The 27102-nt window shown below is 39.9% G+C and overlaps 1 protein-coding gene and 1 long non-coding RNA gene across 2 annotated transcripts in view; one reads left to right on the top strand and one right to left on the bottom strand.

Annotated features, from left to right (window-relative positions):
- LOC123333211 overlaps positions 1 to 15415 on the bottom strand; it is a 42540-nt gene extending 27125 nt beyond the window's left edge. The window contains exon 1 of the long non-coding RNA XR_006550411.2: positions 15295 to 15415. This is a non-coding gene — a long non-coding RNA (uncharacterized LOC123333211). The remainder of the gene's footprint in view (positions 1 to 15294) is intronic.
- A 60-nt stretch (positions 15416 to 15475) lies between these two features.
- KCNJ8 (potassium inwardly rectifying channel subfamily J member 8) lies at positions 15476 to 23106 on the top strand. Its single transcript, XM_025283381.3, has 2 exons — positions 15476 to 15849; positions 21063 to 23106. The coding sequence occupies exons 1-2, from the start codon at positions 15476 to 15478 to the stop codon at positions 21961 to 21963; spliced, it is 1275 nt and encodes a 424-aa protein (XP_025139166.1). The 3' UTR covers positions 21964 to 23106.
- Positions 23107 to 27102: the final 3996 nt, after the last annotated feature.

Below are 27102 nucleotides of genomic sequence, written 5' to 3'. Positions count from 1 at the left end.
ACAGTAATCCAAATCTACGCCCCAACCAGTAATGCTGAAGAAGCTGAAGTTGAACGGTTCTATGAAGACCTACAAGACTTTTAGAACTAACACCCAACAAAGATGTCCTTTCATTATAGGGGACCGGAATGCAAAAGTAGGAAGTCAAGAAACACCTGGAGTAACAGGCAAATTTGGCCTTGGAATACGGAATGAAGCAGAGCAAAGACTCATACAGTTTTGCCAAGAAAATGCACTGGTCATAACAAACACCCTCTTCCAACAACACAAGAGAAGACTCTATACATGGACATCAACAGATGGTCAACACCGAAATCAGATTGATTATATTCTTTGCAGCCAAAGATGGAGAAGCTCTATACAGTCAGCAAAAACAAGAATGGGAGCTGACTGTGGCTCAGACCATGAACTCCTTATTGCCAAATTCAGACTTAAATTGAAGAAAGTAGGGAAAACCACTAGACCATTCAAGTATGACCTAAATCAAATCCCTTATGATTATACAGTGGAAGTGAGAAATAGATTTAAGGGCCTAGATCTGATAGAGTGCCTGATGAACTATGGAATGAAGTTCGTGACATTGTACAAGAGACAGGGATCAAGACCATCCCCATGGAAAGGAAATGCAAAAAAGCAAAATGGCTGTCGGGGAGGCCTTACAAATAGCTGTGAAAAGAAGAGAAGTGAAAAGCAAAGGAGAAAAGGAAAGATATAAACATCTGAATGCAGAGTTCCAAAGAATAGCAAGAAGAGATAAGAAAGCCTTTAGCAATCAATGCAAAGAAATACAGGAAAACAACAGAATAGGAAAGACTAGAGATCTCTTCAAGAAAATCAGAGATACCAAAGGAACATTTCATGCAAAGATGGGCTTGATAAAGGACAGAAATGGTATGGACCTAACAGAAGCAGAAGATATTAAGATGAGATGGCAAGAATACACAGAAGAACTGTACAAAAAAGATCTTCACAACCCAGATAATCATGATGGTGTGATCACTGACCTAGAGCCAGACATCCTAGAATGTGAAGTCAAGTGGACCTTAGAAAGCATCACTATGAACAAAGCTAGTGGAGGTGATGGAATTCCAGTTGAGCTATTCCAAATCCTGAAAGATGATGCTGTGAAAGTGCTGCACTCAATATGCCAGCAAATTTGGAAAACTCAGCAGTGGCCACAGGACTGGAAAAGGTCAGTTTTCATTCCAATCCCAAAGAAAGGCAATGCCAAAGAATGCTCAAACTACCACACAATTGCACTCATCTCACACACAAAGAGTCGGACACTACTGAGAGACTGATCTGATCTGATCTGATGATATACGATCTATCAGTTCAGTTCAGTTCAGTCGTTCAGTCATGTCCGACTCTTCACAACCCCATGAATCGCAGCACGCCAGGCCTCCCTGTCCATCACCAACTCCCAGAGTTCACTCAGACTCACGTCCATCGAGTCAGTGATGCCATCCAGCCATCTCATCCTCTGTCGTCCCCTTCTCCTCCTGCCCCTAATCCCTCCCAGCATCAGTCTTTTCCAATGAGTCAACTCTTCGCATGAGGTGGCCAAAGTACTGGAGTTTCAGCTTCAGCATCATTCCTTCCAAAGAAATCCCAGGGCTGATCTCCTTCAGAATGGACTGGTTGGATCTCCTTGCAGTCCAAGGGACTCTCAAGAGTCTTCTCCAACACCACAGTTCAAAAGCATAATAAGGAATTATGTCTGTCTAAATAGAATACATTGAAAAAAAAGAACTGGACCAAGAATTAAAAGACTTGAATTCTAGTCTTGGTCTGATCACACATTGAATGTATGGCCTTGGACTTATCATTGAAAGGCTGTTTCCATTTCCTCATTTGCAAAAAGGGAAAAAAAACAAGAAAGCATGATAACAACTGCCTGCTCGCATCACTGTTTTTTGTGAAGCTCAAATTAAATGATTTTGAAAAAAGTTTATAATTTGAAAAGCATGTTCTGATATGAAATATTAACATTGAGAACTCACTACATATATCACATCTTAATAGTATTATAGGGATTCCCTGGTGGCTCAAACAGTAAAGAATCTACCTACAATATGGGAGACCTGGGTTTGATCCCTGGGTTGGGAAGATCTTCTGGAGGAGGGCATAGCAACCCATTCCAGTATTCTTGCCTGGAGAATCCCCATGGACAGAGGAGCCTGGCAGGCTGCAGTCCATAGGGTTGCAAAAAGTCAAACATGACTGAACAACTAAGCACAATAATATTATAAGGGATTGTTTAAGTCAGAAAATAAACTTTTTCTGAAAGTTTAAAATTTGCTACGATTTTTAAATTTTTGATATGATTCCAACTTTACAATGTTAAGATCATATATTCAAGCTGAAATATTATATAAAAATGGCTCCAAAATATTGAAATCCTTGGAATTCTGGAAAGGGCAAATGCAAAATCAGTCTGCTGAGATACAACCTAGATCTCCTGGGAAAGATGAATAAAATCAAATTAACTCCCATTCAAAATTAAAATCACCAGGATAGGAATTAAGAGACATAATAAATAATGATATTAGCACAAAAACTAGAAAAATAAAATGATCTATAAGATATTAAAAATATGTATGTTTTTCAAAAAAAATGTGAAAATGTGCTCAATATAATTTTTCATCAGGAATGCAAATAAAAGAACAGCTACCTACCCACTAAAATGACTAAAACCACGAAGACTAACAATACCAAGTGTTGGTGAAGGTGGAACTGTCACACAGTATTATTGAGAGTATAAATGGCACAACCAATATGGAAAACTGGCTGTTTCTACTAAGGCTAAAAATATGTGCCTCTGCCAGGACTCAACATTTCCACTTCTGGGCACATATCCAAGAGAAATGAATGCTTATGTCCACAAAAAGACTTGTACAGAAATGTTAAGAGCAGCTTTATTCCTAAGAGTGAAAAGAAAACAAAAACAGCCCAAATCCCTGACAACGGGAAGATGGATGAATAAATGGTGGCTAATCCACACCAGGAAATAACTATTCCTGGTATATGGAACAACATGGCCAAAGCTCACAAATATTATGTTGAGTGAAAGAACGCAGATACCAAAGAGTATCTTTATATGTGATTCCATAAGAGTATCTTTATACATGATTCCATGTTTACCAAGCTAAGCAACAAGCAAAACAAACCAATAATAAAATAAGCCATACAAAGTGAGCTCTGGTGGGGATCAATTACAATCTGGAAAGGGGCAGAAGGAAATTTTCTAGAGTGATAATATGTTTTATAGTTGGTCTGTAATCTGTATGGCAGTTACATAGTTGTATACATAGGTTTTTTGGTTTTTAATATTACATTTTTTGTTATATTCTATAGATTCCTGAGGCCGTGCTCATTTTTTTCAGTCTCTTTTCTCATTTTTTAAATAATGTTATTCATTTATTTCTGGCTCTGCTGGGTCTTCGTTGCTGCTCAGGGTTTTTCCCTAGTTGTGGCAAGTGGGATCTACTCTCTAGTTGCTGCATGGGTTTCTCACTGTAGTGACTTCTCTTGTTGCAGAGCACGGGCTCTAGGTGCGTGGGCCTCAGAAGCACATGGATTCAGTAGTTGCAGCTCTGGGCTCTTGAGCTCAGGCTCAGTAGTTGTGGTCCAGGGGCTCTGTTGCTCTGTGGCATGTGGGGTTTTCCCTGATCAGGGATCGAACCCGGGCCTCCTGCATGGGCAGACAGATTTCTTAACACTAAGCCACCAAGGAAACCCTACAAAGGCTTTTTAAAGGTAAGAAAAAAGAGCAAATTAATTTAAAATAATCAAATAGGGACCTTCTAGAAAAGAAAAAAGTGATTAAAATTACCAATTCAATGGAGAGGTTAAACAGCAATTAAGTTTAAACTATGAGAGACTTCTTTGCACTGGAGACAGATTTAGAATGTAGCACAGAAAAACTGATAGAAAATAAAAACACTGAAATGTAGAAAACTAGTTACCAGTGGGAAGAGGGAAGGGGGTAGGGGATGAAGAGATACAACTATTATGTATAAAATAAGCTATGGTATATTGTACAATATAGAGAACATAGAAAATACAATAACTATAAATAGGGTATAACCTTCAAAAATTGTGAATAACATATTATATGCACATGCGTGCTAAGTCACTCCAATCGTGTTCAACTCTGCAACTCCATGGACTGTAGCCCATCAGGCTCTTCTGTCCATGGGATTCTCCAGGCAACAATACTGGAGTGGGTTGCCATGCCCTCCTCCAGGGATTGAACCCATGTCTCTTATGTCTCCTGCTTTGGCAGGGTTCTTTACCACTAGCATCACCTGGAAAGCGCACTATATTGTACACCTGTAACATATAATATTGTACAGCAAATATATGTCAATTAAAAAAAAAAAGACACTGAAATGATGTGGAGGCTAGATTTAGAAGGTCTGAAAGAAAGATCCCAGAGGGAAAAACTGAGCATGAAGAGGACTCAGAGAGCCAAGAACTATTGCTAAAAATTTGGACTCAGATGATTTCAGGAAGTACCTAATCCCTATTCTATTTAAACTATTACCATCCATAGAGAAGGGATATGCATCAATTCTTTCTACACTCATAACATTTATCCAAAATCAGGCAGAGATAACACAGAAAGAATAATACTAACTCACTTAAAGCTATCAATGCAAATATCCTAAGTATATATTAGGAAAACAACCCAGTATTATATTAAAATAATAACTTACCATGACAAAGTGAAGTTTATCACAAGAATGTAAAAATAATATGACTTTTTTAACCTGGTAACTTAATTCATCCTATTAACTGACCAAGGAAGAGGAAAAAAAAAGGTCACTCTGGTATATGCTATAAAAGTCTCTTATGTAATTCTTCATTCCTTTTTGATTTTAAAAATATAGAAAAGTTAGACTTCTCTGATGCTACAGTGGATAAGAATCCTCCTGCCAATGCAGGGGACATGGGTTCGATCCCTGGTCCAGGAAGACTCCACATGCCACAGAGCAACTGAGCCCGTTCACTACAACTACTGAAGTCCACGCACCTAGATCCTGTGCTCTACGACAAGAGAAACCACTGCAATGAGAAAGCCATGCACTGCAATGAAGAGTAGCCCTCACTCACCACAACTCAAGAAAGCTAGCACACAGTAGTGAAAACCCAGTGTGGCCAAAAAAAAAAGCTTTAAAAGAAACACAGAAAGGTGGAAAAAGCACAGTACCTCAAAATAATAACCATGTGAACTATATATTCTGGAAGCATTTTCTCAAAATCACTAAAAAGAAAAGCATGTCTATTAGCATCATTATTATTTACTATTGATCTGAAAATACCAACAAATGCAGGTTAAGAAAAAATACACAAATTAAAAATTAAATACTAATTAAAGAAGTAGCATGAAAGTTATAATTATTATAGAAAATATTATGTTTTAAGTGTAATTAGTCTGTGCTAAATCCTTTTACACACTTGCCTCATTTAATATAAAACTCTTGAGAAGCAGATATTAGTGACTTCATTGTATACATGTATATTTCATGTGTCTTCCACAATTTCTCAATTTAAAGAAAAAGAGACGACTCAACTGCATAATAAATTTCTGTAGATTTACAGAGAGGAGAGCATTTTATTATCCCATTTATTCTAACAATAAAAGAGGGAATTTGACATTTTAAATTAGCAACAAATACCAAATATTTCATTCTAATTTGAACCTGTTTAGAAAAACAACCTTGTGAAAGCTTTTCTGGCATAGGTCATTTTTACCTAAAGGAAAATTCAGGCTATTTAACAGCAGAAAAAATCCTGGTAAATGATCACTGGGACCAATGAGTCTACATGTCACTTTAAAATGTTCAACTTCTAAAAAGCCCTTCTGCAGCAGGCATTTTTGAAAGGTGGCAGTAAGGAGTACCCTCCTGAGAGAGTTCTGGAAAATATCAGGTTCCCCTTTCCAAGAACTGCATGAGTCACTGATTTTTCAAAACATAGTGACGTGAAAGCTTAGCAATGGATCAAGACATTGTTGGGAATTGCTGTCTCCCTAAGAGCTTCAAAAAAGCCTATAGCAAGACAGACCTGAGGCTTCTGCAAACTTGCCTGTCTTTGGCCTGAGAATATCATGGCAAAATTTCACAGCTTGCAGTAACAGTAACAGCGTCTATTCTCCATCTTCTCTTAGAAAATGCTAGTACCCGCTTTGTTTAGTACTAGCATTTTTCACCCTACCAGTAGAAAATAATTACCATGGGGAAGCTCTACTTGACTGATGAAACCACTTTTCTCTTGGAGACACTATTACAGTAAACCAGACATGCTGATTTCTTGGGTCTCTATTTTATTACCAGTATCTTGGCTGACTCGCTTTCAGTCTTGATTAAATTCAAGAGTTGAGGACATGCCAGTATAAGTGCTGGGTAGTTGGGATTCTGAGGTTGGTGGGGGTCCTAAAAATAATACTCGAACTGACCTTTATTAAGTATTTACAACAGACCGGCCATTAAGTGCTTTGTATGGATTGTGTCATCTTGGTCTCATAATCATTCTATGAGTTTCTTAAACCTAAGTGGGCAATAGATTCTCCAGGGGCATTCTTAAATGTGCCTCATTAGAAGTGTTTATACCATCTCATGAAAGATATTTCAATCTAGGGACCAAAGAAATTATCTTATTTTATCTTTCCTTCCATAAAAGCTTGGAGGAGCCTAAAATAAGGTAACCATGTGTCTCTCATGTAGTTGGATGACGGATTAACAATCCTCACTTTGATATTGTTCACTAAAAAGGGTTTAGGATTATGGATCAGATGTTTTAGGGCTTCCGTGGTGGCTCAGATGGTAAAGAATCTTTGCAATGTGGGAGACCCGGGTTCGATCCTTGGGTCAGGAAGATCCCTGGAGAAGGAAATGACAACCACTCCAGTATTCTTGCCTGGAGAATCCCATGGACAGAGGAGCCTGGCAAGCTACAGTGGTAAAGAACCCGCCTGCCAATGCAAGTGACATAAGAGACATGGGTTCGATTCCTGGGTCAGGAAGATCTCCTGGAGGAAGGAATGCCTACCCACTCCAGTATTCTTGCCTGGGAAATCCTGTAGACAGAGGAGACGGGACGGCTACAGTCCATAGGATGGCAAAGAGTTGGACACGACTGACGTGACTTAGCAGGCACACATACAAAGAGGTCTATTCTGAACTCTGTAAAATGGCTCATCTCTGGCCCCAATTACTCTCGTTCCTTTTCCTGCTTTACTCTCTTTATAAATTTCAACACCACTGATAATTATAGAATGTATTACTTGTCTACTTGTTTGCTAACACCTTCCTAAGAATGCATTGGAGCCGGGGCTTTGTTTTGTTCACCTGGTTGTATATTAAAAGATAGTCATTGTTATGAATGCCCCCTTCCTGGCTCACAGATTCACACCTGTGAGCTGGCAGAAGTTTGAGGTGTTGCACATGCAAGCCGCATGGAAATTTTTTTTTCACTGATGGCTCTAATTGCTATCATTGAAGAAACGGGTAACCTAATTTGGAGAGTGAGGTTCTTTTGCACATAATAGATATATATCTAAAAAAGAAATGTTCTCTGAAATCACTGGAACAGATAAGTACCAAGGGTTATATTGTCATTCCCATTTCATGATAACTCCAAAAAGTGAGTGTATAACATGTTGTTTTGATTACTAGTTTATGTAACAGTTTTACTAAGTTGATTCCAAAGCAATATGTTCCAAAGTGGTTTATATGAGGACACTAATAAAGCAGCAGATCAAGCAAATAGACGAACTGTTATTTGGGCTGCTAACATGAATCGTTTCCATTGTCATTTGAAGACTCTCCAAATTCTAAAATCTAATAAGACTCAGACAAACCAAGAGTTCTAAATTCACAAGTCAAATCAAAGGCAAGGTCATCAAATGCAAGGCCTTTACCTTTTACCTGAGATAAGAGGGAGGTTCAAGAGGGAAGGAACATATGTATATCTATGGCTGATTCATGCTGAGGTTTGACAGAAAACAAAATTCTGTAAAGCAATTATCCTTCAATTAAAAAATAAATAAAAAAATTTAAAAGGGTCCTTTCAAGGACTTCACTGATTTGTATTTGATAATCAAAGCAGCAGACAAATGGGGAAAGGATCAGCCTTTCTTGTTTGAAGTCACCCGACCAACTCTGTTTCTTAGGAGAATGAGAACTGCAGAAATCTTTTTATCTGCAAATAAAATGCACATAAAGTCTAAAAGGAATCTAACAGATGTTTACTTATAAGTAAATAGATATCCTTAAATTGTTCCCCGATTACTGTATAAATTTCTCTGGAATGTAACGAGCAGATTCTTACTGGATTCCTAAAGTCAAGAAAATCATAAAATTTAAAGTTAGCTCTGTTCATTAGAGGTCTCCTCTAGGAATAATGCACAAATCAGTCTTCATTCTTAAAAGGGCAATCAGGACATTATAGAACAGTTAAGAAAATTTAAAGTGGATGACAGCAAGAGTGATTAAATAAACAGGCCAATAAAATAAGCCTGAAGTAGTAAATATGTTCTTGAAAAATTGATTTCCCTCACAAATTTCTCAGAAGTAAATTTAAATGTTCATTATTTGGCCTATAATATGAGAAAAAGGGGATCATAGGGGGAAGAACTAGAATCAATTAATAATAGATATTTATTTAGCAGCTACTTGTGTCCACAAAGATCTCTGGGGATACAGGTATATCTCCATTAGGTTCAAAAGTTGTCAAGAGAAACATAGCCGGCAAATGCCAAGTTTAAACAAGTTTCAAATGTAAACAAATCTAAGTGCTGGGGACCTGGAGTAGTGAGGACAGTTGCTGAGGAAGGAGGAGTTTGAAGGGAAGAGAAGGAAAAGATAAACAAAGAAGGGAGAGATGATAAGTAATGAAATCTTCGCAGACAGATATGGCCCCAAATTTCAAGGAGGGCTTCCCAGGTGGCTCAATTGTAAAGAATAAGCCTGTCAATGCAGGAGACACAGGTTTGATTCCTGGGTCGGATAAATTCCCTAGAGAAGGATATGGCAACCCACTCCAATATCCTTGCCTGGAGAATCCCATGGACAGAGGAGCCTGGTGGGCTACAGTTCATGGGGTTGAAAAACAGACTCAACTTAGTGACTGAACAATGACAACAATAAAGACTTCAAGGAGACCCCCCCAAGCTTCAGATTACCTATATGGGCTATGAGAAATGGTTGTAAATACACAAAGACAGAAAGATGAGAGTTAGAGTAAGTGTAAGACAGAAACACAGTGTTGCAAGCACTATTCCTTCTTTCCTTCATTTGACGAGTATTTGTTGAGTACCCATTTCCAGGAGCTGGGAACAATTCCAGACACTGGGTCTGTGGTATTAACAACAAACTATGTGTCCTCATGCAGCTTCCATTCAGTACAGAAAAATTAGAGGAAAAAACCATAAAGACTTGGTTTAAAAATTTTCAGGAAGGAAAGAGAAAAGAAAAAGAAAGCCTGTGATGCTTTTATAGTACACAATCTCCATCTGGATGGCTGCTATTTGTTTTTAGGCGTATTATTGCCAAAACTTTACTTATCAGTTTCTTAATTTTAACCTTTATTATGTGTGTTCTTAGTGCCCTTATTTTGAATTAATTTGAAGCACTGACTACTAAAAAGTACGGTACAGAGTTTATCATTCCAAAACAAGTCAAAACTTGAAACTGCGTATTTGGAAGAATTACATCTCACTAGGAAAAACAACTGAATTCTAAATATTATTATTATCACAAAAGATCAGAATTTCCATAACATTCCGATATGGATTTGTGACTAATCTTCTTGTAATTCTCCTCAACAATTCACCATTTCCCATTCAATTTCCCTATTTCTCTTTCATCACAATGTCACAGTCCTCTGTGACTTTACCCTCCAAATATTGACTCTGTAGCATTCTTTTTGTATACATTTGTATATTGTCTACTGACATTGCTTATTAGCCCTAGACCTCACTCCTTCTCTAATTAACACGACAGTTTCCAGTGTCCCCTCCTGCCCATCACAGAATGTTGGAGCCTGAAAGGACTCTACCTAGAAATGCAGCCTTCAAAGCCATCTTGGTCGTGACATTGTACAGGAGACAGGGATCAAGATCATCCCCATGGAAAAAAATGCAAAAAAGCAAAATGGCTGTCGGGGAGGCCTTACAAATAGCTATGAAAAGAAGAGAAGCGAAATGCAAAGGAGAAAAGGAAAGATATAAGCATCTGAATGCAGAGTTCCAAAGAATAGCAAGGAGAGATAAGAAAGCCTTCTTCAGCGATCAATGCAAAGAAATAGAGGAAAACAACAGAATGGGAAAGACTAGAGATATTTTCAAGAAAATTAGAGATACCAAGGGAACATTTCATGCAAAGATAGGCTCGATAAAGGACAGAAATGGTATGGACCTAACAGAAGCAGAAGATATCAAGAAGAGGTGGCAAGAATACACAGAAGAATTGTACAAAAAAGATCTTCACGACCCAGATAATCACGATGGTGTGATCATTCACCTAGAGCCAGACATCCTGGAATGTGAAGTCAAGTGCGTCTTAGAAAGCATCACTATGAACAAAGCTAGTGGAGGTGATGGAATTCCAGGTTGAGCTATTTCAAATCCTGAAAGATGATGCTGTGAAAGTGCTGCACTCAATATGCCAGCAAATTTGGAAAACTCAGCAGTGGCCACAGGACTGAAAAAGGTCAGTTTTCATTCCAATCCCAAAGAAAAGCAATACCAAAGAATGCTCAAACTACCGCACAATTACACTCATCTCACACGGTAGTAAAGTAATGCTCAAAATTCGCCAAGCCAGGCTTCAGCAATATGTGAACCGTTAACTTCCTGATGTTCAAGCTGGTTTTAGAAAAGGCAGAGGAACCAGAGATCAAATTGCCAACATCCGCTGGATCATTGAAAAAGCAAGAAAGTTCCAGGAAAACATCTATTTCTGCTTTACTGACTATGCCAAAGCCTTTGACTGTGTGGATCACAATAAACTGTGGGAAATTCTGAAAGATATGGGAATACCAGACCACCTGACCTGCCTCTTGAGGAATCTGTATGCAGCTCAGGAAGAAACAGTTAGAACTGGACATGGAACAACAGACTGGTTCCAAATAGGAAAAGGAGTACATCAAGGCTGTATATTGTCACCCTGTTTATTTAACTTCTATGCAGAGTACATCATGAGAAACGCTGGACTGGAAGAAACACAAGCTGGAATCAAGATTGCCAGGAGAAATATCAATCACCTCAGATATGCAGATGACACCACCTTTATGGCAGAAAGTGAAGAGGAACTCAAAAGCCTCTTGATGAAGGTGAAAGTGGAGAGTGAAAAAGTTGGCTTAAAGCTCAGCATTCAGAAAACGAAGATCATGGCATCTGGTCCCATCACTTCATGGGAAATAGATGGGGAAACAGTGGAAACAGTGTCAGAGTTTATTTTTCTGGGCTCCAAAATCACTACAGATGGTGACTGCAGCCATGAAATTAAAAGACACTTACTCCTTGGAAGGAAAGTTATGTCCAACCTAGATAGCATATTCAAAAGTAGAGACATTACTTTGTCAACAAAGGTCCGTCTAGTCAAGGCTATGGTTTTTCCTGTGGTCATGTATGGATGTGAGAGCTAGACTGTGAAGGAAGCTGAGCACCGAAGAACTGATGCTTTTGAACTGTGGTGTTGGAGAAGACTCTTGAGAGTCCCTTGGATTGCAAGGAGATCCAACCAGTCCATTCTGAAAGAGATCAGCCCTGGGATTTCTTTGGAAGGAATGATGCTGAAGCTGAAACTCCAGTACTTTGGCCACCTCATGCGAAGAGTTGACTCATTGGAAAAGACTCTGATGCTGGGAGGGATTGGGGGCAGGAGGAGAAGGGGACAACAGAGGATGAGATGACTGGATGGCATCATTGACTCAATGGATGTGAGTCTGAGTGAACTCCGGGAGTTAGTGATGGACAGGGATGCCTGGTGTGCTGCGATTCATGGGGTCACAAAGAGTCGGACAGGACTGAGCGACTGAACTGAACTGAAAGTAGGCACTTCTGGTGTTCTCTAATCAGCTTCCTTCCATGGCTTACCACTACCTCCTAAAGACTGTTCAAACTTCTTTTTTTGAGCATTTAAGACTGTCTGGTTTTTTGGGTTTTGTGGGGCTTTTTTTAGGTATCAACATGGTTTTCAACTTTACCTTTCCCATTCATTGACTCAAAAGTATTCTTTGAGCCCCTCTGATGTTTAAGCTGTGCTTGAAAGTTGAGTCACACAGCCCTGCTCTCTAGCAGCCCTCAGTTTCATGGACTACAGGGAAGAGTGGAGCGGGCATGGGACAAGGACAGGAATAACTCCTAAAGTGTTCAGAGTGGTGGTGACAGAGGTTGTTCAGGGAGCACTGGACCCACACATCCAACCCCACTCTTTTGCCTACCTTGCTGCATCAATGCTGATTACTTTGTTACTAAAACATGGCTCACTCTTGTCAATGTTCCCTCACACTCTTCCTTCCTGAGAAAAGTGGAATGTCTTTTCTCAGTTTTGCTCCTAACCCAAATATATCTGGTCTTTCAAAGACTAGTGATCATGTCCTACTCTTTTCTTTTTTTTAATTAATTAATTTATTTATTTTTAATTTTATTTTATTTTTAAACTTTACATAATTGTATTAGTTTTGCCTCATGTCCTACTCTTTTAGACCCCATGGACTGTAGCTCACCAGGCTCCCTGTCCATTGGGATTCTCCAGGCAATAATACTGGAACGGGTTGCCATGCCCTCCTCCAGGGTATCTTCCCAACCCAGGGATCAAACCAGTGTCTCCTGCACTGCTGGCAGATTCTTTACTGCTGAGTCACTGAGGAAGCCCCTCAGACTAGATCAGATGCCAAATAATCTATGCTGATTTCCTTCCTTAGTCTTCTAGTCTTAATATATCTTGATTAGTTCTATTTCCACTCACATTCTAATTATATCCTTACTAGTATTAGAGTTTATTATCAAACCCATGTCTCTTACTACAGCTGTCTATCTCTTAAGAACAGCAACTGTTATTAGATATATATATATATACCCCTTGCCCAAATAGGTATTTGATGAATGTTATCCCAGCTAAAATAACAGGGAATAAATTGTACACCAATTGCAAAATGGAATAATGAGGGGATTAACTGTACAACTGGATCCCCACATATGTAGTAAAACTACTACACAAATTACTGTAAAAATTCACAACAGTGGAGAACAGAGCTACCACTAATAGACTAGGATCCCCAGGCTTGAAGGGGTTAAGCAGGTCTATCCACTAGGAGGAAAAAACGATTCTTCATTTGCCTTCATTAAAGACTAATTTTAGGTCTCTTGGTAATTAAATGAACACATTGTTTATGCTCCATACTGCTTTCTGCTCTGAGTCTTGGAAAATACATGAAATTTCCAAGAATTAAAGTTTCCATTAACACAAGTGCCAAATCAGGAGGCCTGACCTGTGGGAGAAAGCACATTTGTCTTTGCTGGCTCCTTTTCAAAAAGCTATAGAAAGATATTTACTATATAACCTTTCTTGTGCACAGTTGCTCTATTCTATCATCAGGACATCTACACAAGAGGGAGAAGCTGCAACATTTCAGAAAGCCACCAATTACTGAAGACGACGGTTTGAGTTCTAAAGTGTTGACAGCAGTCCCTGTTCAGGATAAAAATTTTTTTATTGGAAGAGACTTTGAGTGGTTTTTTTTCTTCTACTTTTTTTTTTTTTTTTTTTTTTTTGGTCGCAGTTTTGTGTGTGTGTGTGTGTGTGTGTGTTATTCCCTGAGAACCAGCTTTGGCTGGTGAAGAAATATACAAAGTGGGTTTCAGAACATCTACTTGGATCATCCCTACCAGGCGGAAATTAAATGTAAATAATCACATGTGCACATAGCCCGGACGCCTCTGAAGAATATTTGCTGATCTCTATCTCGGGTTTTACTCGATCTGAAGTAGCATAGTTACCTACCCAGGTTAAAAAAAAAAAAAAATCTCTTTACGTCAATGCACTCGAACTCTAAGTTCTCTCCTCTGAGCTGGGAGCCTTTCAAATTCATGCTGGCGGCAGGGGGTCTCGGCTACTGGGGAAAGAGCCGGTTGTACAGGCCCCGCCCTCCCCCGCCGCCCCTCCCCCAGGCTGGTTCCCTAACTTCCCCGGACTCGCCTACCCCCGCCACCCTCTCCCGCCCCCATCTCGGAATTTCGGCTGCCTCAGAGGGCTGGCGCGCGTCAAAGCCCGAACTGGGAGACTGATTTGTGGAGCATCACCCTCAGCTCCTCTCCCCGCAACCCCTCCTCCGCCCCCGGCAGCAGCCCAGGGCCAGAGCCGAGCAGGGGGAGGGGGAAGAGCGACAACCATCCCCCTTCCTCCAGCCCGCCCCAGTGGGTGCAGATTCAATTGCACCTTTTATTACTTTAACTCTTCTCCCTAGGACACGCGGCCCCGGATCGGTCCCTCCAGCAGTCGCGGTTACCGCTCCTGCGCACGGAGATGGGACAGCAAGGGACCTGTCCGCGGCCGGCCGGCGAGTGCGGGGACTTGCGGCCGCCCAGCCAGCGGCCCGGAGTCTGTAAGTTTCAACACTCCTCCGGGGGAGGGGAGGGGAGGCTGAGTGCGTACCCGCAAAAGATTTAAAAGGTTGACAGCGTCGGAGGGATTTTCGGGGCACATTCTTTTAATGAACTCTTTACGCAGTCGGCAGGCTGTTATCCGGGTTTTTCCTGCAGCTTGTATGGTTGATCCCATTGTCATAAAGAAGTTCAAGTTATTACATTATGAGTTCAAATGGGAATTTTTTTTAAAAATGCAACTCATACTTCTTTCAAATGTAAAATACCTCTTCGTAAAATTACATAGCACACTGCTTATTATTTTGTCGAGTTATTTATACTGTGCAGGAGTGTCCACGGCCTTTTCTTTGCCTACTTCTAAAAATAACAGAAAAAGAATTCCCCCTCTCTACTTTTAATATTGCTACATCATGTGAATAGCTTACTAAATAGATCGTGATACCAAGCTGGCCTCAGTTTTCCTCGCTGTCGCGGTGCGCTTGGGTTTTTGCAGTAATCTACAGACGCGGGTAATCTCAGAATTATCATTAAATAAGCTGCTGTTTACAGGAAAGCTCCTGATTTTAACTAAGGTTGTGCCCTTAAGGGTTCAAAACGATAAGGACTATTAAAGCAGTTCTGGTTCAGACCAAGTAATTTTCCCGAGATCTAAGAACTCAAGCACTATAAGATCATACCTTTAGCTTTGGACTCCACCTGTAAGATACAGATACACACCTCCATGCAAGGACGGAAGAGTCGAGGAAGGGTGGTGGGGTGGGTAGTTCTTAATCTTGGTTTCCCTCCCGCAGGACGGGTCTCGAGGGAAGGAGAGGCAGGTCGCAGACAGGTGCCTAGGCTGGCTATGGTGACGGGACGATGTTGGCCAGGAAGAGCATCATCCCGGAGGAGTATGTGCTGGCGCGCATCGCGGCGGAGAACCTGCGCAAACCGCGCATCCGGGACCGCCTCCCCAAGGCCCGCTTCATCGCCAAGAGCGGGGCTTGCAACCTGGCGCACAAGAACATCCGGGAGCAAGGACGGTTTCTCCAGGACATCTTCACCACCTTGGTGGACCTGAAATGGCGCCACACCCTGGTCATCTTTACCATGTCGTTCCTCTGCAGCTGGCTGCTCTTCGCCATCATGTGGTGGCTGGTGGCCTTTGCCCACGGGGACATCTATGCTTACATGGAGAAAAGCGGGATGGAGAAAAGTGGCTTGGAGTCCACCGTGTGTGTGACTAACGTCAGGTAAGAAGGCGTCGGGCTGAGGTGGGGTGGAAGACAGTACAGAAAAATAGATGAAATTGCCCTTTCTGTCTTCTCTCTGTTGTTTTGTTGACAGTGAACTAAAGACTTTATTTTAGTATGTTCAGAAACAAAAAAATAAAAACATAACAAAACAAAAAACGAATCTGATGTATTAAAATTTGGGGGGGGGGCGGTACAGCCTTGAATGAGGAGGCTTTGAGAATGTAGTTTCAATTCCTTGGGCTAGCCTTGAAAATATTATACTGGTTATTTAAAAAGGATTTCACTGAGTGCCTTCCTCAAAAAAAAAAAAAAAAAAAAAGCACACATTTAGTTGTCCATCTGAAAAGCTGCTGTCCATAGTTCCAGTATCCAAAAGGAAATATCTCTGATCAACAAAAAATGTTGTGCAAATGCTAGTAATGTTCCATGACTTCTCTTCCGGTGACATTTTCAGAAATAATGAAAAAAATTAGGAAAATACTGGTGGAGAGGGGATCTAAATTTTAAAAATAAATCTACCAGAAATGAAATAAATATTAAGCCCTTCTTTATCAAGATGATCTTGAATAGCTGATTGCCTGCTTTAATTCCAAAATTAAAAGTTATGTTAACATTCGGAACTAGAAAAAAGCTAATCTTTGATAGAAATTGATGCAAATGTTTGATGGAAGAGATTACGTAGAAGTGACTTAACATTGTGGTTTTCTCTAAAAGTTTTAGTAGGATAGGAAGGCAGTTCTTAGATTGCCCTGATTTTTTTTTCTTATATCATAAATATTTCAAAGATAAGTGAATTTGGTTTCAGTGATTCTCTTCTCATATTTTCACATGGCCTAAGAACATTTACTTGGGGGTGATTTGTCTCTTAATTTTTTTGTTTAAAGATGGAAAAAGATAACATCAATTGCAAAAGTATTCTTCCTGAAGAGAAATATTTGTAATAATACTAGCAATTTTTCCAGGACATTTTTTGAATAATATCCCAAATTCACAGAATTCATAAAACAAAGCAACTTGAACAGGCACCGTTCTGTCAGGAAACTGGAAAGAATAAAACCTTTACTGATCCTGAAATGTGAAATTAGCATACCACTGCAAGAAGCAGAAACCCAGACTGTAAACTTGCCCATTCTTCCCTTCCCTGACTAGTTGCGATGCCAGGTTATCAAAATGGGCGTGTAATATTTGTCACAGAGATCACATACCCCAGATTTCAGCTCAGATTTTGAGGAAAGCCAAATTGAATTGATCCATTGCCTTTACCATCAAGTTAGATAATATTTTCTTGACTTAAACTTGTCACAAACTATTGCCTCAAAGAAAATACAGGTAAAGAAATGTACGTGATCATCAGTACACCAAATATAAAGGAAACAAGATACTATGTTTAACAGATATGTATAGGTCAGATGTCATTATAATATTTCTCTTTAAGAAATTTATTGGCACTGCTATTGGTGAATCATTTTCCTATCGAGGTACACTTTTAATAAACTTGAAGTAGACCCACATGAAATGAGATAAAAGAAACAGACATAATAAACCTTGAAAAATAAATGACAGATTTTATTCACAAGATGAAAATACTGGCTTTCCTTGTGGAAAAACTCATTAGGCAATTGATTAAAGTTATGTCATTCCAAGGGAGATATTTTCAGTGATTTTGTAAAATAACTTGACAGAGTGCTCTGGTTATTAAAAGCTGTTTTACTGCTAGCTTTTATTGTTCAACAAGAGGTGTTTTGAGGTATGTTCATTCTTCTGATGGATTCCTGCTGGTGTGAACATTCAATTCACTGTGAGAAATAGTGTTGCAGATACAATGAAAGAAACTTGATTTTAGCAGTGTGACAATTTTAGCATTTTATTTATTCATTTTTCATTAGATGATTATCTAAACATTTTTAAACTTTTTATTGAAATATAGTTGATTTAACTTTAACATTTTAAATTTTACTTCTTACCTAAAAAATATTATTGAACATCTTTTAATGTTAAAAATCTTACTGGTTTTATTTTAATATTGTGGTACTATGTATACTTCAGTGCAATATAAATTTTAATCATAACCAACTGTACATAATACTTTTTCACCAAAAAAAAGTAGAAACAGAAAAATTTCTATTTTTTCCCCAAAGGATATTTAAAACATGACTAATAATATGTCTAATTTTTTTGCATTTCCTTTCCTTTCATAAGTTCAATGTCCCCCCTTGTCATCAAAACTGAAAATAACTTATTATAATGAACATTTTCTAGTGTATCCAAATAATATTTAACATTCTCCTTCTAGGCTGGTTCACCTTCCCTTTCATGTAGATGACTTTCTAACATGAGTCAGAAAGTAAACCAATGTATTTCTTCTTCTTATTCAGCATAAGTCCCTCTGTAGCAGAACAAACCAGAAGCTAAACACTTTCATCTCTTGAGGTTGTTTAGCACAACAGGTGTTCATTAAAAGGCTGAGTCTTGCACCATATAATGTTTGGAGCAAGTTCTTTCATAAATAAATAACATACACAAATCGCATATGAATAGTCTCTTATCTGGGCATATTCATCATTACACTGCTCCCTGAAGCATGTATGTTGTTTAGTTGCTAAGTCGTGTCTGACTCTTTTGTGACCCGCATGGACTACAGCCTGTCAGGCTCCCCTGTTCATGGGATTTCCCAGGCAAGAATACTGGAGTGGGTTGCTGTTTCCTACTTCAGGTTGTTATTTCCTACTTCCTGACCCAGGGATCGAACCTGCATCTCCTGCATTGGCAGACAGATTCTTTACCACTGAGTCACTGGGAAAGCCTGAAGTATGTATAAAGTGAAAGTGAAGTCGCTCAGTCGTGTCCGACTCTTTGCGACCCCATGGACTGTAGCTTACCAGGCTTCTCAGTCCATGGGGTTTTCCAGGCAAGAGTACTGGAGTGGGGTGCCATTGCCTTCTCCAGGGGATCAAAGTATGTATACATTATCAGAAATCAGTGTTGTGTCCGTGCCCCTTCTCTGGGGTCTCTTCTTATTCTTTGCCATGGTTTTGGTTTATACAGTATATCTTGTTTGTAGCTAGTGCAAAAAGCAATCGTTGTCATTTTCCATGAATCTTTTTAGCAACAGAAAGGATAAGAAAGGCACTTTTTCATTTAAAAGTTAAAGGAATCATCTGCGACATCAACTATGCTTCAATTAAATAAAAAATAAAAATCCCTGATTATGAGCCTAGTAGAAAAAAAAAATCATCTTATGTGTGCTTGCTTACCATTCATGGTGTCCCACAAAAATATAGTGTGTATATTCAGAACCCAAATATTTAAACATTTTGCTCACTTGTGTGTGGCATTAAGAAACAGCTAATGCTTTGGCAGTTAACCTATCATCTATAAAATTAGAGAAGTTTGAAATTGGAGTGGAGGGCAGACATGACTAACACTGTTTCTATTAAGAAGCCACAGCAGTAAGGGTTATGTACTTAAGTGAATAAATTAAAGAGAAAAATGACCAAATGCGGTGCTTCTCAACTGGGGAGATAAATCAGAATTATCTGCAAGCTTTTCAAAAGTCTTGCGCAGGTCCACCCTAAACTACCAAATCAGTGTTTACACTGTGATCAGAAAGAGAAGCACAGTTTGAAAAATCTTCCCAAGAAAATCCTTACACATGTTGGCCCCTTCCTTGTGTCTTTTTCAGAAACTAGGCCAGAAATGAGAGGATTTGTGTCCTTATTAATTATGATCTTGACATAGTCACTTAATAATATTTACCTCAAATCCTTCCTGTAAAAGCATCAGTATTCTCTAGATCACTTAGAGAACAAAATGAAACAATCAATAAGAAAACATGTTTGGTTCCAAATAGCACAGCATTCTTTTTTTATTTAAAAATACTAGTATTTTGAAGGACATGTTTTGTACCACTCTTTTGCACTGTGCTTTCTCTATATAAGGTACATAGTGTTCACTAATGAATATGATTTTAAAGGTTGTAAATAATAAAAAGTTCACTCAGGACTCAGTATGTTCCATATAACTTGAGTCACTTAAACACAGCTTGGCAATAAATAATAGACATCAGCTTGAAGGATTTTAACAAAATAAACTATGCCTTTGTGAAAGTGAAGGGCTTCCCTGATAGCTCAGTTGGTAAAGAATCTGCCTGCAATGCAGGAGACCTGGGTTCAATTCCTGGGTCAGGAAGATCCCCTGGAGAAGGGATAGACTACCCACTCCAGAATGCTTGGGCTTCCCTTGTGGCTCAGCTGGTTAAGAATCCACCTGCAATGTGGGAGACCTGGGTTCGATTCCTAGATTGAGAAGATCCCTTGGAGGAGGGAAAGGCTACCCTTTCTAGTATTCTGGCCTGGAGAATTCCGTGGTCTGTATAGTCTATGGGGTTGCAAAGAGTCGGACACGACTGAGCCACTTGCACTTTCACTTTTCACTTGTGAAAGTGAAGTATTTCACAATGATACATGCAGATAAGAGAGAAAATGAACAAGTGCTTATGTTTAGAATAGGGCATTTGATACATTAAGTTGGCTAGTGTTTCCAAAAGTAGTTAATAGCCTTTGGACATGAACAGGTGAATGGATAAAGAAGATGTAGTACACACACACACACCAGGCTCCTCCGTCCATGGGATTTGTCAGGCAAGAGTACTGGAGTGGGCTGCCATTGCCTTCTCCAATGGAATATTACTCGGCCATAAAAAAAGAATGAAATAATGCCATTTGCAGCAATGTGGATGGACCTAGCCAGACAAAGAAAGACAAATATCATGATATAGCTTATATGTGGAAATCTAAAAATATGATACAAATGAACTTCTTTACAAAACAGAAATAGTTTCACAGATGTAGAAAATCAGGTTATGGTTACCAAAGGCGAAAGGAGGGGAGAGGAATAAATTAGGAGTTTGGGATCAAAATATACATACTACTATATATAAAACAGATAACCAACAAGGACCTACTGTATAACATGGGGAACTATACTCAATATTATATAACCACCTATAATGGAAAAGAATCTGAAAAAGAACATATATAACTGAATCACTTTGCTGTATACCAGAAAGTAACACAAAATTGTTAATCAACAATACTTATGAAAAAAAATTAGCCTTTGAAAGAAGAACATGAGAAATTCAGCTTCACGTGTTATTTCGTGATTCAAAAATCTGAACTGATGGCACTCTTTTCTGATCTCATTCCTTACAGGTCTTTCACCTCTGCCTTCCTCTTCTCCATTGAAGTTCAAGTGACAATTGGATTTGGAGGGAGAATGATGACTGAGGAATGCCCTCTGGCTATCACAGTCCTGATTCTACAGAACATTGTGGGTTTAATCATCAATGCAGTTATGCTGGGCTGCATTTTCATGAAAACAGCCCAAGCTCACCGAAGGGCAGAAACCTTGATTTTCAGCCGCCATGCGGTAATCGCCGTCCGAAATGGCAAACTATGTTTCATGTTCCGCGTGGGGGACCTAAGGAAAAGCATGATCATCAGTGCCTCTGTGCGCATCCAAGTGGTCAAGAAAACCACGACCCCGGAAGGTGAGGTGGTACCTATTCACCAACTGGACATTCCTGTTGACAACCCACTTGAGAGTAATAACATTTTCCTGGTGGCCCCTCTGATCATCTGCCATGTGATTGACAAGCGCAGCCCCTTGTATGATATCTCGGCCACTGACCTGGCCAACCAAGACCTGGAGGTCATCGTGATTCTAGAAGGAGTGGTTGAAACTACTGGCATTACTACACAAGCTAGAACCTCCTACATCGCTGAGGAGATCCAGTGGGGCCATCGCTTCGTGTCCATCGTGACGGAGGAGGAAGGCGTGTACTCTGTGGATTACTCCAAATTCGGCAACACCGTGAAAGTAGCTGCTCCAAGGTGCAGTGCCCGAGAGCTGGACGAGAAGCCTTCCATCCTTATCCAGACCCTCCAGAAGAGTGAATTGTCCCACCAGAATTCTCTAAGGAAGCGCAATTCCATGAGAAGAAACAATTCCATGAGGAGGAACAATTCCATCCGCCGGAACAATTCTTCCCTCATGGTGCCCAAGGTGCAATTTATGACTCCAGAGGGAAATCAGAACACTTCCGAATCCTGACAGCAAGACAACCCCCAGAAAGTCTTTGATCTGCTGTTGAAGAGTTTCTGCAGGGCATGGACATTGCACTGGAGCTGAAACACAATAATTTGTCCTTGTTTATCTTATTACACTAAATGATATGCATATTCCAACAGCAGCACTTTCTGTGTCAATAAATGGTAACTCACAAGGTGGAGGGTTCCTGTCTTACACTTGCTTCACCCTTGCAATATCACCCTGTCACCCTAAGTGATAAGCTTAGGTTATGCAGAGGAAATGCTCTCATTTCTGTCCACTTGAAACACAGGAATTACACGAATAGTAATAGACCTTGAATATAAAAGTGGGTCAAGAAATGATACTGCTTGAAATGCTTAATGGGTGACATCACAGATGTCTGTTTCTATGGTTCACCCTGGAAAAGGGATAGAATGGGCAAGAGGACCCAAAACTGTGTTTTTCCTATCTCCCTTTCCCTCTCTTTTTAAAACTGCACCAGGTAAAAAGCTTGAGGCAAAAACTGCTTAGTTCCTTTTTTTTTGTTTTGTTTATTTTGCTGATTAATTTTTAAATATTGGATTGTATTTGTTCCTCAAATTGTATACTATGAGGAGAAATAGTATTAGGAAAATTGCACTTAAATGTTAGGCAGGAACATCTGTGAAATTGGAAAACAACAACTGAGTTCAATTCTAATCATGTTCCTACATGAACATAATGGAATCTAACTAGAAACCAAAATTCCTATTCTGTTAAATCAGCTTATTGCAGTGTAAGGCTTGATGTTTCGAAGCTAGAAATCACCCCACAATATGATTGATGAATGAAAGTTCCTGTTAACTTCTCATTCAGGCTATTGAAAACATGAACAGAAACTTGCTAATTTATTTTTGGATTTCCCACAGAAAAACTGCTTAGTTCTAATCACTTCTAAGTGGATTCTGTTCATTCACTTGGTTCTTCACAGTGACCTCCAGAGGTTTCTTTGTCCCCTTCATGGCCACCTGTTGGCAGAACCAGGCAAAGAGCTTTGGAGAACAGCTAAGAACATTCCTGTCTCACTTAGGACTGAATTCCCCAAAAGGACATATACTTCTTTTGGCTTCTCACTTCTTAAGAGCCTCCATTATAGTGAATATTTTATTAAAATATTTTCTTGTATTCACTGTAGTTTTGCAGTTTCTCTTTCACAAAATTATCCCTAATGAAAGCTGAAGGAAAAAAAAAAACACTCATTTTTAGAGTCATATGAAAGAGACATCACACCGTGTTGATACTCACCTCTGAGGGTCCCTCTCTTTGAGATTTGTTCTTCCAAAGGAACTATGTTTTTAAAATTTCATGTTGATTTCATTTCATTCCAAGTTTTGGAATGTTCTATGGGCTTCCCTGGTGGCTCAGATGACAAAGAATCTGCCTGTAATGTAGGAAACCTGGATTCGATCCCTGGGTTGAAAAGATTCCCCTGGAGAAGGAAATGGTGACCCACTTTGATCTTGCTTGAGAAATCCCATGGACAGAAGAGCCTGGCAGGCTACAGTCCATGGGGTTGCAAAAGAGTCAAACACAACTTAGCACCTAAACAACAACAAAGACTCATGCATCTTACCAGATGAATGGAAATTGTTTCTCAGGTTACCAAGTCAATCATTTCTAAAAAATTTTAACTACTTCTTTGAATCCAAGACTTGTATATCAAACAGGTACCTGAAGCTCCACTTGGATACCTGCTACTGCTGTTGCTAAGTCACTTCAGTCGTGTCCGACTCTGTGAGACCCCAGAGACGGTAGCCCACGAGGCTCTCCCCGTCCCTGGGATTCTCTAGGCAAGAACACTGGAGTGGGTTGCCATTTCCTTCTCCAATGCATGAAAGTGAAAAGTGAAAGTGAAGTCGCTCAGTCGTGTCCGACTCTTTGCGACTCCGTGGACTGCAGCCTAATACACATTTAAAAGTTACCATTTCTAAAACTAAAGGTTTCATTCCTACTAGCAAAATCTGCCCCCCTCCCACAGCCTTTCTTCCAGTTACTCAGGCCAAGACTGGGAGTCCTACTTTACACCTCTCTTTTACATCTCACATATTCTCCATTAGCAAAATTTCATCCAGAGTATGACAAGTTTTCTATAACTTTATTGCCTCCTTCAGTCCAGTCTGGGTACTCATCACTTAGTATATAGGGATGCAGTGTACCAGTTGCTAGTATATTGAAACATTTCTATAGTGTTTGCTAAAGAAAAATCTACCTTAATAAGACTTAGCCCACCAATGATTATGGAGTTGAATATCAGACCTCCTGGCAGTTCTGAGTTAGATATGGGTCCCCCATTCCTATCCCAGGGCATTTGAACAGACCCAGGAGGCAACCGCCGCACCAGCAAGAACATGCCAAGTACTTGCCTGTTGCTCCATGCAGTGGCAGCTCCACGTTTGTAAATGTGACACGGGCTGCGGAGCAGGTAATGTCCTGACGTAAGTCAGTGAGGCTGAGATGCAGGATTTCTGAGGCCAGGTGAGCCCTAGCACCCAGGGGCAAATCAAGCAATGGAGTAGGAATGGTTTCCCCAGCCACCTTCCAGCTGCGACCAAAGACTGGTGCCAAGGACCTCATGGCCATCAATTTCATGGGGAAGTCAATGGAATAGTCTGGTGGGGCCCATATAGCAAGTCATGGCTCAGACGGGGACATCATTTAGCTAGTGATAGCCACATCAAACAAAAGGTCACATCAATTTCTAAAACTCCACAAATGTTTTAGAACATTGCAATGATTTCAGAAGCTATTTTTGTTGAAATATATTTAACTGGCTAGGCAGTTTCAAAACTACTTTGTTTTAGAAAGTAAGATTCTTTATGTGTGTAAAAGTCACTCAGTAGTGTCCAACTCTTTGTGACCCCATGGACTACACAATCCATGGACTTCTCCAGGCCAGAAAACTGGAATGGGTAGCCTTTCCCTTCTCCAGGGGATCTTCCCAACCCAGGGATCAAACACAGGTCTCCCACATAGCAGGTGGATTCTTTACCAGCTGAGCCACAGGGGCAGACCAAGCATACTGGAATGAGTAGCCTATCCCTTGTCCAGTGGATCTTCCTGACCCAGGAATCAAACTGGGGTCTCTTACATTGCAGGTGGATTCTTTTATCAGCTGAGCTACCAGGGAAGCCCCCTTTATGTATGTGTGTGTATAATTTTGACTTATGTATTGAATTTAGACATTATTTGATATTAAATATTTAGATTCTTTACTTGCATCCTAGTCATCCTACAGCAGCCACGATATTCTTTTACGTCATATTACATCATGCCTCTGCTTAACACCCGCCTATGGCTTTCCATTTTTCTAAAAATGAAAATAGAAACTCTTCCCAGCGCCCATAAGCCACTACATCTTATTGCTACCTCTTCCCCTGGAGCATTTCCACCCCACTGCAGTGGTCTTGCTGTTCTGTGAAACAGACCATACATACTTTCATATCTTGAGTTTACTTCTCTGGAACATTTCTCTAGAAAGCATTCTGGATCTCCCTCTTTGATTATTTAGGATCTCTGCTCTAGTACCATCTCATGAGACAGTGCAATATAGTGGTTAAGAAAAAGAGACTCTGCAGCCAGACTCTCTTGGTTTAAATTTCAACACTTATCATCTATGAGGTCTTGACAAAATTAATTTTTTGCACCTCATTTCCCCATATATAAAATCAGAATGATCATAATACCTACTGCATACGTTTTTGTCAGAACTAAGGGAACTAACGTGTATGCTGCTGCTGCTGCTGCTAAGTCGCTTCAGTTGTGTCTGACTCTGTGCGACCCCATAGATGGCAGCCCACCAGGCTCCCCCGTCCCTGGGATTCTCCAGGCAAGAACATTGGAGTGGGTTGCCATTTCCTTCTCCAATATGTATAAAGGACTTAAAATAGTTTAATTCATTCACAAAAGACAAAAGCTTGAAATGAAGGACTGCCTTGAGATTATCTGGATTCTTAGTAAATGACTAATTCAAGGCATTATATTTTCTCAGGACAGAGGAAAAAAAATCTTTGCAACATGAATCTGATCTCTTAAAAATTCTGCAGCAGAGACTTTAAACCTGCCCAATTCAGTTACTTTTCCTGATTCTTGGATACCTACCTACTACCTGTCATCAAATAGTATTACGTGCAGAATACTACAACGTGTAAAGACAAACATTTTACGTACAGAAGACGTTTCTGGTTTCTTGTATCTATCATTCATTTGTTCATTCACTAATATATATTGAACTTCTACCACCTCTGACATTCACCATCTGGCAAAAATGACTGTCTTTCTTTTCTTTATGGAGGAGTAGAGATTTATAAGCAGGGTAGATGCTGATTCTGTACCCAAGTACTCTGAGATGGAAAGTATCAGGAGAGAAAAACTGGCTTCGGCGTCAGAATTGGAAAAACCAAACCTGAGGCCTACCCTTGGTTACTGGGCAGGCGTGGAAAGACAATGGAAGATACAAAGCTTTCCACAGATAGCTTTGCAGGGAGCTGGGTAAGAAAAGAGAACACTGCTCAATCTTAGGACTATCATTTTTTCCTGCCCTAACTTATCCCAATCCCACAATTTTATTCAATTTCATCACTTTCCACTTGACTCAAGACTTTCTCTGAGTAAAAAAAATCCTCTTCCCCTAGATAGATTTCTAACTATCTTGCCAAGTGTTCTGACAGTCAAGTGTCTCAGAACCAGCAGTGACTTAAAGAAATGACCTCAGTTCCCAAAGTCTAACTCCCAGGGAAGTTGTTATGCATGCATGCTAAGTTGCTTCAGTTGTGTCCGACTCTGCGACCCTGTGAACTATAGCCTCCCAGGCTCCTCTGTCTATGGGATTCTCCAGATTTGAATACTGGAGTGGGTTGCCATGCCCTCCTCCAGGGAATCTTCCCAACCCAGGGATTGAACCCACCTCTCTTATGTCTCCTCCTGCACTAGCGCCACCTGGGAAGGCCAGATGTTATCCACTTGGTAAACATGGGCAGAGCTTCTCCCTGTCCATTGGTTGGAATCATTTTTTTATTGTTGCTCAAAGATTTGGCATTTGTGGAACAAAAAATTTCCTCACTGATAATAAAATAATTACAGATAAAGAAGAAAGAATGAAAAGATATCTCTTGGGATTCCCAT

This window comes from Bubalus bubalis, chromosome 4, assembly GCF_019923935.1.
Source record: "Bubalus bubalis isolate 160015118507 breed Murrah chromosome 4, NDDB_SH_1, whole genome shotgun sequence".
NCBI lineage: Eukaryota > Metazoa > Chordata > Mammalia > Artiodactyla > Bovidae > Bubalus > Bubalus bubalis.
This window is presented reverse-complemented; position numbering and strand designations above follow the sequence as displayed.